The 14,436-nt window shown below is 35.5% G+C and overlaps 1 protein-coding gene across 2 annotated transcripts in view; it reads left to right on the forward strand.

The window, feature by feature from the left end:
• The window catches only part of LOC116842921 (serine-rich adhesin for platelets-like), a 261,954-nt gene that overhangs the window by 238,460 nt on the left and 9,058 nt on the right, over positions 1-14,436 (forward strand). For both annotated transcript variants that reach the window (XM_032812790.1, XM_032812791.1), the window contains exons 5-8: positions 650-711; positions 2,705-2,828; positions 4,001-4,157; positions 11,531-12,221. In XM_032812790.1, the coding sequence (XP_032668681.1) occupies positions 650-711; positions 2,705-2,828; positions 4,001-4,157; positions 11,531-12,221 (1,034 nt within the window). The remainder of the gene's footprint in view (positions 1-649; positions 712-2,704; positions 2,829-4,000; positions 4,158-11,530; positions 12,222-14,436) is intronic.

Here is a 14,436-nt window from a genome sequence, read left to right on the forward strand (position 1 = left end):
TCTCCAACTTAATTTCCGTCTACAAATTAGTACTAGTACAAATAGTAATTAGTACAAATCGATCATTTTTTTCTTCCTTCCGTTTTAATTTAATTTTTTACAGGACTCAATCGCGTTTATGTAACGTTACTTGATTACGTTGTAGACATAACGATAGTGAGTCGAAATTACAAACTCGAATTTCTGGAGCATTCTAGTGCATTAACCTATCGTCGGTGCGTGACGATAGTTGTGCATAATTATAGCTGCAACTGGTACAACAAGGTCTACCGGGGACTTCAAGCCCGATATTGCGCAACCGTATAAATTACCTCCGTAAATTACGGCTACGCCGCGCCGCCGCCGAACGCGACGGCGAGGTTGGATTTTCTTTGCCTTTCGGCGAAAAAAGAAAATACCTTCTGTTATCTTGGCGATGTGTGTCGACGTAAACGCCGCAAATTATGTTTTAACGTGTGCTCTAGCATTTTCATGGAAAGTAAAGCGCGGAAAAATGTCTCAGGCGAAAGTCGAGCGTTGCACTTACGATAAATATGCGATACAGGTATGGATTCGTACCGCGTCATTTGCGAAATTTTAAAAACGCCGAGAATTCAATCAATCACGTTTCCTCAGTGACTCAGCCGTTCTTTTTTCTTTTATTTTTCAGTTTTCTTGTCGATCCTCAACTTTCATCATGGCCGTTTATTATGCAGCGCGGGGGAACCTGGCGTAAGTGCACTGTAAAAGATTTTGTGTTAAATTTAATACATTTCGCATGTTCCAATTTATCCGCTCTAATTTTTGCGTTAATTTAACATAAGACAAGTATGTAAACAAATAACACAAGTAATAAGATGGCACAAATAATAAGATTACTTACAAATGATTCTCATTAAAACCTGATAATGAAGCCACAATAGGTAGAGTGAGTAAAAAGCCCGACAAAGATCTGATCAATCTAACATTATTAATACACTAGGTTGCAATATTAAGGCTATATAATGTAAACTTAATAATTATAACTTTACAAAAAGTCAATTATTCAATTATCATTAGAACATTATAAGATCCTAGTAAGCAATCTGTGCACAGACTAACTTCAGATTGATGACAGATTTAAGCAGAATCTGTCGACAGATCCATAAACATCTATGTCCTTAATTTACTGTTAAATTGTGGACAGAGTTTGCTGACAGGTTTTGATGGCATACACAGATTGGCGACAGAATGCATCGTTAGAGTCTGTCAACAGACTCTGCGAGCAATTTATCTCCAATCTGCTGTCAGAGTCTAAATAAACAGATACTGTATGCAATCTGTTGCCTTTTTGTCACAGACACTGATTCTGCGCAAAATCTGCTCGCGTAGGTTTGGTTATCTGGGATATACCATATTTAGGATTACCTTATATTTACTCAAATGGGTCCTTGTACAATATTAGATATATTTGATCAAAATTTCTAGTCGCGAAGATTGCGATACGTGTGGGAACTCTAACATCGTGGCTGTGACCGTCTTCGTAATCGCGATTACTGTTGTTGTTACTGTCAACATCACCGTTTTCATTGTCGCCGTCGCTATTGCTGTTGTCGTGATCGCTACTATTATCATAGAAAACTTTAGTTTGGCACAGAAATTAAAACGTTAGATAATGATTCCACAAATATATTTTATCCTTCTTTAGATCCTTGATAGATACTATTATTCAAAGAAGTTCAAATAATTTGAATCTGCTATTCATTCGTATGATCACGTGTAAAGTTGTAATTGTAAAGTTGTATAAACTTTATGTAAACGTATTTATTTTTACAATAATTTACTAATTAGTAACTACATCAATTATATGAGCTATCATTATAATCCTATTGATCTAATCTGTTTTTTAGCGAAAATAATCTCTGAAATAATTTTAGTTGTCTTCCCTTTAATGTTCCATTTGTTATTTAATTTTCAAGAAAATTAATTATTAAAACAACAAATGTTGCACAAAATTTTTAGTTTTAAAGATTGTTTTGGTATTTTCTAATTTTTTTTATTTTACGATCTTTTGTGTTTTCTTTGTTTTGTAAACTTTTTTCTACTATTTACTAATTATTTTTACTTCATTGTCATTTTTGTTTGGATTTTTATTAATTTAAAAATCTTTTTTGTTTCACATCATTTTATTGGGATTTCTATTAATTATTTTTTTCTCATCTGAGTGTTTTGTTAAGACTTTTTAAATTTTAACTAAAATATATGTATAATGAAGTAAAATTTAAGTTTGGTTAAAAGAGAATTTATTGGCTTTTTGAGTTTTATTAAATGTGTTTTCTTAATTTTTTAATACTTTTTGTTGCATATGTATTTGAACATTTTTCATGTATAACGTATTTTTCAAACAACGTTTGATTTAACAAAACATAATTATATTTGATATATAATTATGTTTTGGATCAATTAAATTGAAGTCAAACAAATAGGAATACTAAAGCCAAAAAAATATTTTTTCTGTGTGTGCAAGCCCGTCGCTAACGACTTTCGGTTTTACCACACTGAGAAAAAAATACTTGAAAATTTGTGGGATATGAAATTATTTTTCACAGAAATAAACTTTACATTTCACAAATATTCAAGTATTATTTTCAAGTTTTATGAGATCGCAAATTCATTGTGTCTAAACCGCTTTGCAACTGAGCGTACTTTTTCTTTGACGTATTTCTGGCTTTTCTGTTTTTTCAAGTATTTGGACTTCGACAACTTGCCGGAGACGAATTTTTCGTGTCAGGGGAAGGTGATCGGCGGTTACTACGCGGACGTCGAGGCGGGCTGCCAAATGTTTCACGTCTGCACCATTGGTCAGAAAGGTAGTTCTACATTATGAAGGCGGGATTCCCCAAGTACAAAACGCGGAGGTCGCGCAAATCGTTTTCACATCTTGAAAGGAATTCTTAACGCGAAATTCTTCGAAAACAGCTCTTCGCGAGGTTGCTTCGGCTGAAAACACGAAGTACAAATCGCAGCATGTATTTAAATATCGCTTCGTGAAACCATAATTTCATGACAATTACGAAATTAATTACGAAGCGAAGCCAAGATCTCCACGTGACAAGAATCGGCGGTCGAAAAAGGCGCGCGTTGCGCAATACACAATCGAGTTGCATAATTCCGCGCTGCGTTTTCCGCGGGAAGAAAGTATCGCTCGCACACGAGCATGAGAGAGCTCCATTAAACAAATTGAATTCTCATGGCCGGATTCGCGCGCGCGTCGAAAGTGCACGATCGGATGAATAGATCGACCGCTTCTCTCGTGACAGTGCCAGAGCCAGATTCTCGACTTAGGTCAGTAAACGTTCCTCGACGACCGTGACATTCTCGCCGTGAGCGATCTCCCGATCGATTACAAAACTCTACGATGGGGCCCTCGGCCGGACATTTCGAAACGATCTACTTATCGTCATACATCTACAACTTCAAACGCGACGTTCGCGTTATTGATTATCACGTCTAATTCTCACCGCCGGCTCCATGCCTGGCAAATTAGTTCGCAGGTCGGTCTGAACCGTCCAAAGCAACTGGACTTTGATCTTCCGTGACAGCACGCGAATATTTTATATATAAAATAATTTGCATAATCGCCAGCGTAAAATAGCTCTTACAAATCGAATCGAAGTGGATCCGGCGATCGTTGTTTTTTATCTGCTTTCATTTTTTGGAATTTCACAGAATGCGAATGCTTTAAATGCACATAAAACGTTTTTTCAGAAATAAGTTATCAGATTCGTGAATAACTTCCACGCGAAGAGCTGAGTTTGAAGATACGTGGATATTTTTGATTGTTCGGGCGGAAACGTTTCGCTAACGCGATTACGTATCATTATTGATTGAATGAAATTAATTGTATGGAATCAATCGGCAAAATCGCAAATGCGCCAAGCGAACGGCGCGGAATCTTGATGAGGTTCCAAAAATAAACAGGTCCCATCAATCCAGAGCATCCCCGAATGACCCTGTCCTTCACCGTGAGACTTGGTTTCAGACGAGATTATGGACATCAAATTCCTCTGCCTGAACGGGACCGTCTTCGATCAGGAGACTAGAGTCTGCGAGAGGGTGGACGAGGTCGACTGCAGCAAAAGCGAACGCTTCTACAACCTGAATCTGGAGCTCTACGGCAATAACGCGGTGACGCTCAGGTAATTCTATGTCGAAATTTTACGTCTTGAAGAGATACAAATGCGCCTTTTCACGTTTAAGATAAGTCTTCAATCGGGAAGTGATTGAGAAAATAGGACTAAAGAAAATAGGAGAAAATAGGAAAGATATCTTTTTACTTGTTATCGGTACTCGTTAGACTAGATCTTAGTCAGAACCATAATGTTGATTCAAGGTTGATTCGACGTCGAAATGATCGATGAGCTGTTGAATCAATGTTGATTCAACTCTCATCGACGTCGAATCAATCTTGAATCAACGTGTAGTTCTGATTGGGATGACACATTCTTCAAAATTTTAAAATTGCAATTTGTCGAACAACTAATTGTTGCGATTTATTACACAAACATGTGATTGAGACAACCATCCATTCAGCGCGCGTTTTTCCTTAATCTTTCGCAATTAATTTCTCGGTTATTATTACGAATATTGCAAAACGATACAGGACTTTTATGTTCACCTCGACCCGCTCTATGTAGTAAAGCTTCATAATAATTACACTAATAGGTAGATTGGCAAAGAAGGACCCATTGCCTGGTCTACACGATTTTTTGATTTAAACCCCTTGGATTTTTATTTATGGGAACATCTTAAGACTTTTGTTTATAGTACTTCTGTTACTACTGTGGAACTATTCCGGAGCTGTATTGTCGCTCCAGAGAGAAAGTACTGTGAGAAAATACGAATTACAGAGAATTTTTGAATATCTGTGACAATCCATGAGACGTCGATGTGAGGTATGCATTGATGCGGAAGAAAATCATTTTTTTAATTAAATATTCTAACGTCTATTGTAAATAAAAAGTAAAATTATCAAAATTTGTTATAAGTAAAGTGTTTATAATTTGAAAAGAAAGTGTTCCCGGATCCATGTTTATATGACTTTTTTCATCTTTACAACAAATAGAATATTCTCTTAAAGTTTGGCCACCTATTTCTGAAACGCCATTATATATTGGGAGTACAAATAAGTCTCCGCCGTTTTTTATCAAAAATTGGGCATTTATTGTGAAAGAACGGTACCTTGTGTTTTATTCAAAGTATTGTCCATCGCTAGCCGCTACTTTTTTCCATCTTTCTGGCAGCAGACGGATACCGCGTCGGAAGAACGCTTCATCTTTTGAGGCTATCCACGAATCGACCCAATTTTTGGTATCTTCATATGATATGAAGTGCTGTTCAGACAGGCCGTGCGCAATCAATCGAAACAAGTGATAGTCAGAGGGAGCAATGTCTGATGAATACGGCGAGTGGGGTAAAACTTCACAATTGAGTGTTTCCAAGTAGATTTTGACCGGCGCCGCAACATATGGACGAGCATTATCATGCAGGAGAATAATTTTGTCGTGTCTGGAGTAGTAGTGGGCGCGTTTTTCCTTGAGTGCTCGGCTCAATCTCATCAATTGTGTTCGGTAGAGAGCCCCAGTAATGGTTTCGTTCGGTTTGAGCAACTCATAATACACGACACCAAGCTGATCCCACCAAATACACAACATTAGTTTTTTTTCATGAATATTCGGCTTGGCTGTCGATGTTGAAGCATGGCCACGTGGTCCCCATGATTTCCTCTTCTTTGAGTTATCGTAGTGGATCCATTTTTCATCACCAGTGACTATACGATGTAAAAAACCCTTTTGTTTATGCCTGGCAAGCAGCATTTCACATGTGCAAAATCGGCGTTCAACGTTTTTCGGCTTTAGTTCATATGGAACCCAATTTCCTTGATTTTGAATCATTCCCAACGATTTTAAACGATGTGAAATTGCTTGTTGAGTCACTCCTAATGTAAGTGCAAGTTCTTCTTGCGTTTGGCACGAATCTTCCTCCAATAATGTTTCCAATTCCGCGTCTTCGTACACTTTCGGCCTTCCGCTACGTTCTTTGTCTTCGACGTCAAATTCACCGTTCTTAAACTTTTGAAACCACTCACAACTTCTCTCACTTAAAGCAGCCTCACCATATGCTTCTACAAGCAATCGATGCGCCTCAGCTGTAGATTTCTTTAAATTAAAGAAATAAATCAAAAGTTCCCACAAATGACGCTTATTCGGCTCAAAACTCAACATTTTCGCACGAAAAAAATTATGTGATGCTGATACAAAATCGCTAATATTTCAAGGTTATGGTGTTGCCAGACGTCCAACCTTACGATATGACGTTTTACATCTGACAATTTCAACCATAACTTACTGGTGGGGCCATCTTTTGTCAAACGTCGGAGACTTATTTGTACTCCCAATATTATGTATATACATCAATGCATTACGTTATGTAGGACATACATATATACTGTAATGTATATTCAATTCATATATATGAAATATATGTGCAATGCGCATATATAGAATTATTTGTATATCATATATGTATATACAGAACATATTCAATGTTATATAGGGGAGTGGATGCCGATAATTATCTAATTTACTTCAAACTTGCAACGATTATGTTACGTCACGTAACATAACACGTTACTACCTTGAAAAGCAATTCCTTAACGACGAAAGGAACTGTCGATAAAACACGGAAGAAGGAGGTTATTACATAATAATGAGTTCCAGAAAGGTTCCGTTAATTACAACGCAAGACTCTAAACATTTCACTAAGACCGGTGGCGCGTGGCAAGCCAGTTCCTAATTCATTTTCCGGTTTCGCGTTGTGCGCGAGTTGCTGCGAACAGAAACCGGCTAACAAGTGAAATAAGTTGTTGCACGCTCCTATTGGCTGGCTCGCCGGTCACACACGGCGTCTACTAATGCCACAGCTGCTCGTAACGGACTTGGACGTTCACCCCGGGTTTCGTAAGGACCAGAGACACATCGAGTGCCTTTCCTTCAATATAATTTATACTGTCGATTTGCACAAAAATGTCTCGTGAGAGAGTATTGGGAGCATATGTTATATAAATTCTTGTCATGCAAATGAGTAATACAAGGATTTTACTGCTCATTTGAATTAGAAAAAAAGAAACGAATACTTTCTTTTTTTAATTTAATTTTAATTTAATTTCTAATTTTAATTCCACATTTAACTATCGAGTATCAAGAGGAGAAATATTTTCTTGAAGGAAGAATTGGTGCTGCTAAAAACGTGTATTTTTTCATTGTAAAAATTTTTCGTTGAAATTCTAAACTCGATCGTTGCGGGACATCCGACAGTATACGTGAGATTCTATCGAGTCCGTGCATTTCACAGATTCCTGTCTACATTTCTCTACCGGGATTTTAACCAGCTCGCTTCGTATTGTTTGCGCGATATCTTGAATGACGCTTGGAAATACGATCACGTAATACGACGCGGTGAAAACATCGATCTCAGTTCAACCTAATTCCTATTATCAAAGAGATCGAATACATTTTGGTCCGCATAGAAATTTCCCAAGATCTCCTAGACATGGTATAGATTCTGATTAGAATTGCTAAATTTGCCTCAAAATTGGATATCTCATTATGATACCAATTGGAAATTCCATTTTTGGGATTCCAAATTCCAAACATAAATTCTTTGTTTACAGTATCGATTACATATATCTTTTCTCTTAATATGAACTGTGAAGAATAAACTGTGAGTTTTATGTAGAAAGTTTCACATTTTTATTGTTTGAAAAGTTACCTGATCGCTAAAGTCGTCGAACTCACGCGAAACTTTTCACTCTGCTCTTAAGAAAAAGTTACATGATTACTATCTAGAATCGAAACAGAAATATTAAAACTCGCGTTTTTCAGTTAATAACGCAGATATACTTTTATAGTACCAAACAGGGAAATCCGCACAGAAATTTTCCAAGATCTTTCCAAATGTACCACAGATTCCGATTAGTGAGATAATTAAATTTGTCTTAAAATTGCTTATCCTACTACAATATAAATTGAGAATTTCCTTACCTCAAACGTAGATTCTGTGTAGGTTGAGCGTTACACGTAAATTATGACACTGTATGACATGTCTATGTAAACACAATGAAGTATTTATAAATTTCGTTTGAAAAACTATGGTTTATGAATGTCGTTTGAAGAATTGTAGTTTTCTAAAAAATTAATTTAAAAAAGTTTATATTTATTTGGTTTTTAGAATCCTAAATTTATGAATTTCTTAAACATATAGAGTCCATAGAATCCTCTATATACTTATCTGTTGAGAGTTAAATCTATTAATCTGTCATGTAACGAAATAAGAATATTATGTAATTTGTTATATTTTTTTAATATTACATTTATAATTAATATCCAAAACAGATATAATAATATCTGTTTGATAATTTAGTTACAATTTTTTTATGTATATTCTAATGTAATTTGAAATATTCTACATAATTTGTATTGTCTAAATACATAAGAAACTACTGTGTATACATCACAAAATACGTAAACAATCCGCATAGATGTAATCTTGAAACCTACGGCACAACCCTATCTAAAGTTGAAGCAATCTCTGTTTTCTGTCTAAAATTAAAATAGAAATACTATGAAAACCCGCAGTTCTTTTCCATTAATAATGATATTTCATTTTTATAAAAAAAAAAACTACAATACTTACTAAAATAAAAAATCGAAAAATAAAATATCTTTTAGATACTTTGAGTATTTGAATAATGAAATAATTTGGAAAGTCAATATATTTTGTTCAATTTTAATTTAAAATGAAGATCAGAAAAAATATCGTAAAAATTTTGAGTTTCCCACATAAAATAGCATATTTAAAACATTCCGCTTTTAACTAAAATCCATAATTATTTTTAGAGATCAAGCTGCATCTTAATTCAAGACATTTTCTATGCGGGAGATTCAGGTGTGCAGCCGCGAACTCACGACACGTGCGCGCGTGCGCGGTTTGGCGCAAAACGTTCACCGCTCGCGCGAGTCCTGCGGTACTGCAGACACATACAACGGTGAAGTTGCCGGCTATAAAAGGAATGCACGCTCTGGCATCCATAAATATTTTAGCAGCTTTCCTTCACTCGTCGGTATGCCAGGAATGTCGACTTCCCCCTCTGCGGCCGTCCCTTACCCTCCTGGGCGGGGGAAGTGCAGTATCCAGATAAAAATTATTACGATTAACTGTCACAGCGGCAAAATTTATTTCTCGACGACGTACGGCTTAGGCATCGATGACTTCTATTTTTAGCCGAGTCGGTCGGTATTTTGAATATAAATCTCATTCGCGCCGGTCGATTTTACTCGGACTATCCCGCCTGCCTGCCTGCTTGCCTGCCTGCTTGCCTGCTTACCTGTCTGCCTATCTTGCTCCTTGTACGGTTAACGTCGTTATCATCATCCATCCGCGTCGCCAGCACTTTGATGATTAGCGGTTGTTAGTTGGAAGCGGTTATCTCGAGGTCGCACACAACGAGATGCGCTCCCACCGGTTCAGGAATGCGCTGAGTTTCTGCGCTCGCGACACTCGACCATCTACTACGACAAGCACGAGCAGGTGGAGACGATTTCCTCTTTCATTATTTATAACGCATTAGCAACTTGTACGATAAATGCCGCGGCATTTACGATAGGATACAATTTAGACGTGATATTGTATCTTAGCATTGGATGTGTCTCATCAGATAGTATTCATAATCAGATCTTATTTTTAATATCGTCTTAATTTTATTTTATGATGCTGTGTAGTCAATGAAGAGGCTCTTACGTTATTTTAAAATTGTAAAACGATCTTAAATATAAGATAGGACAATGAATATTCTATATAACATAACACATTCTATATTAAAAACAATTAGGGCTTCTTCATAAATGACTGTATCATTCAATGGATATCTGAAATATAGAATATCTCGAACTGAAATTTTGATTTTATACGCTAATTACACGTGTAAATATTATCGAATTTAAAGAATCAATAGAGAATTTTGAAATGTAACGTTATACTCAGATAATTCTCTTACCTTGATACTCTAAATGGTTATTTACTGTCACTTTCTCTGTTATTATTTAATATAATCACACTTAATAGAATTATTTAATATTCAATTACATAAATATTTCCTGCATTCAATCTTTATTTTTAACTTTCATAAATAATGAATAATTATATAACTCATTTAATTGTAGATAATATGAAATTAAAAAACCTATATAAAAAGTTGCGTCTTGAGGTGCTTCATATATCCTTCAAGTTCGACGGAATAAGTAGAACAAAAATTTCGTCTCAGGATATTTTGCTTAATATAAAATATCATATTGAAAATAATTAGAAGTTCGCTTCTTTAGATTCTATATTACTTAATATATATCCAGAGTATAGAATATTTCCGAATCGAAATTCTAATTCTACACTTATCTCTGCAAATGTTCTTAATTTAAAATATCATTAAAATCTCGAGATGTAACATTACTCAGGCTATTTAGATTATCCTACCTTGATGTTAAAACTGCTAATAAATAATTATTTACTGTTATTTTCTCTATATTGAACAAATATTTATTCAAGAATTACTTAATATTCTATTCTCTGTATTTAATCTTTATTCTTAACTTCAATGTAAACACAATATATTAATTATATAACTTACTCAATAAACAGTAAGTAATCGAAATACGATAATCTGTATAATCCTCAGCAAACATAATGCCGTATAATAAAGCCATTGATGTCGTTAACACATCATTAATATGTATTGAATTTTATGATGCTGTGTAGTCAATGAAGAGGCTCTTACGTTATTTTAAAATTGTAAAACGATCTTAAATATAAGATAGGACAATGAATATTCTATATAACATAACACATTCTATATTAAAAACAATTAGGGTTTCTTCACAAATGACTGTATCATTCAACGGATATCTGAAATATAGAATATCTCGAACTGAAATTTTGATAAAATCAATAATTAATAAAGCCATTGATGTCGTTAACACATCATTAATATGTCATTTCATGTTATTAATATGTTATCATGTTTGCTAGACGTTATATCTCACGATTCCCGATTGATCTTTCAAGTTTGACGTAATATGCAGAGTCAATGTGAAACCAAAATTTCGTTTCGTACATTTAATCTTTGGATATTTAATCTTCGTATCTCATTTTCATCTCTACGTAATTATGTAAATGCAATATCCCATAATTATCCTAAGCCATTCTTAAATCTCATTCGAGCGGTACAATTGCAACTCGAGCGAACAGCTCGATCGAAGCTATTCGTTCGGTGCGATCCCCTAATTGTTTTGACCGATGTGTCTGGTTTCGCAAACCGCGCTACTCGTGCCAAAACGCAATACTGGAAACGCAGAGGCACACTTACGTGTTCCCCGTTGCAACATTAGAGAACAATGTTGCAACGCTAATCAATTATCCGGCTTGATCTGTACGCCAAGCATTCTCTCGTTCCCTGCCGCAGCCTGCACGAGAACGGCGACGACGAGGATGACCTGCCGGATCTGGTGGAGGATCATCAACCGCGAACGACCTCGGCGCGGCCCAGCACGACCTCCACGACCAGCACGACCACGTCGCGGCCGAGCAAGCCATCCACCACGGCCGCCAGCGGCTCTTTCCAGCATCCGACCGGTTATCCGCAGCATTATCAGCCGCAGCCGCCGTTCCCGCAGATCCACACGAGCCAGTCCAAGTCGCTATACGACGACAAGAACGGCGGCTACCACCACCAGTACATCTTCCACAGCGACGAGCGCGAGCGCAACAATCAGGCGACCTCCTATCAATTGTTCAGCAATCAGGGCGTCAGCTCGACGACCGCCCAGCCGTCGCAACCTCCGCCACCTCCGCCGCAGATCCATCAGATCAGATTCAGCTCAACGGTGGGCCCGCAAATCATTCACAACGAACCCTCGACCGTGACGCCGCTGTACCACGCCACGTCTTCGACAATCCAGACGCTGCTCAACAGTAACGCTAACAGTCCGGCCTTGATCAACCCCATCTTTCACAATCACGGCATCGCTAGCACCACCGAGCAGTTCACCGTGCATAGCAATAATCCGCGGGAGACCTCCGACTATCGCGACGAAGACGATCACGAGCAGAACGTCAGACCATTGGCAGCGATACAGCCGACCAACAAGGGAAAGGTGTGTATTATTCTGCCGATTATCTTGTCGTTGTGTTCATATATTTTGATAGTACTTGGAAATTTTCGAAAATTTAATTATGAATAGGTCTTTTGCATTATAAGATAAATTTTGCATTACTGAGATAAAAAAATTAAAGGAATGCCATACTTTAAAACTTTATCGACAAAATGTTAACTTTTTTTCTGCAAAGTTTATGTCGTATTGGTTCTATAGAAAATGCATTTGCATAATGAAAATACGTGCAGAAATAAATTGGTATATTACTCAATAGTAAATAATAAAAAATGATAAAAAAATTACATCTCGAGTTGTCAGTTAGCGTAAATATTTGCTGATACAAAAGTACTGCTTGTACAACTGTGTGTTTGCTCTGTTCAGGAAAATTTTAGAGAACATTGTTGTATCTTTACAACTGAATGCAAGTAGAATTGAACATATAAAATTTTTCTATCATTTTACAAAAAACTACATAAAATTTTGAATAATTAATTAAAAAAGATTGGTGAATTATCACAAGCAATACAGTAGATGAACTGTAATGGCGACGTCTGTTGTCGTGTTTTTGCATCAAACTAAAAAAAGTCCTGTACCGTTTTGCAAGTAATTATATGAATATTTAGTTATCAGCTAAAGAAAATTGATACATTATCGCGGACAATTGTGCATTAATCTTCTTTAATTGATAACTAAAAATCTACGTAGTTATTTGCAAAATAGTACAAGATTTTTTTATTCAGTTTGTTCAGTTACCTAATATACAAGTACACGACGGCAGATGTCGCCGCACTGAGAGAAAAAAATAGTTGGAATAACTATAATCTCACTATATTTTATATTTTATAGTTCGTTTTGGCCTCAAACATATATTTATAGTTCATCTAAACATGAAGATATAGTAGAATGAACACAAATTTATAGTCACCATCTTATTACTCTGTATATATGGTAAAGCACCTTTTGGGAATATAGTTACATATACCTATATTTGCCAAATATTCCAATTGTATTGACTATATAAAATAGTTAATTTCTCTTACTATTCAATATTTGCCACCTTACCATATTTTTTATTTCAAATAATTATAATTCTTGGTAAAAATTTTACATGGGTCATACTATACTTATATTGTAAATATTATGGTAACATTTACTATAAAAATTATATTCCTAACTATAATATTTTTACTATGCCATTATAGTTCCAAATATCATACATCTTTCTCTCAGTGCGTAATAGCTCTCTATATTATTATTATTTCTGTCATATAGATCTTATATAAAAGTATGATGCTTTATTTTACTATATTTAGTAGAAAACATGACCACTCAAATAGCCAAACTTGCACAGGTAGATTCTAAGCAGAGTCTGCTATATCTGTCTAACGATGTTGCTAAACTGCTGCTAGAAATTTAACGAAGCTTATTGACATGCTATGCTAGCAAATTGAACAAACAAGGCAGAAATCAAACAAACTCAAACAATGTAGCAGTTTGATGGACAAGTTAACGGCAGGAACCGAACAAATTTTGTTAGAAATGTGAAAAAAGTAGAACAGGATTGTTTCTACGCGCAATTTGGCAGCATTTGGCTGTCTTCATGCCAGAACACGAACACTAGATTTATGGGACCCGTCAATTTGACGGGTTTCGGATTTTACGAGCAAAATTACAGAAACTATTATTATTATTTTCTAACAATTTTTGTTGACTATTATTAATGAAATGATACGAATATATATTCAAATTATTCATTTACTTCTCAGACTTCTAATTTTGAAATTCTCTATGTCGTATATATCTATTTCTCCGGATACCCGTCAAATTGACCGTCAAATTGCCCCGTAAATCTAGTGTTAAAGCGGACATTGAGTGGTTTTCTTATGACATTCTGATCGAATTTGCTATCAATCTTTCAGCATATTCCGAACATTTTCCTTATAAAACACGTATATACAATATGTCTGACAATTAATGACATATTTGTTATATATAGGTCCCATAAAAATAAATACACATTTCCACTGTCGCTTCCACTGTATAAATTAAACTTAGCTAAATTAAAGCTGATTAAATTAAACTTAATTTAAATTTTAAATTTTAAGTATTTTAATGAGTTTTAATATTAATCTCAGAGTACATTAAAGTGTAGAATTTAAAAAGACTCTTAACTACTTGAAAAGATACTAAAATGGATGATTAATTCGATAATATA

The sequence above is a fragment of the Odontomachus brunneus genome, unplaced genomic scaffold, assembly GCF_010583005.1.
Source record: "Odontomachus brunneus isolate Ranch 3 - 2012 unplaced genomic scaffold, Obru_v1 Obru_scaffold_028, whole genome shotgun sequence".
NCBI classification, from domain to species: Eukaryota; Metazoa; Arthropoda; class Insecta; order Hymenoptera; family Formicidae; genus Odontomachus; species Odontomachus brunneus.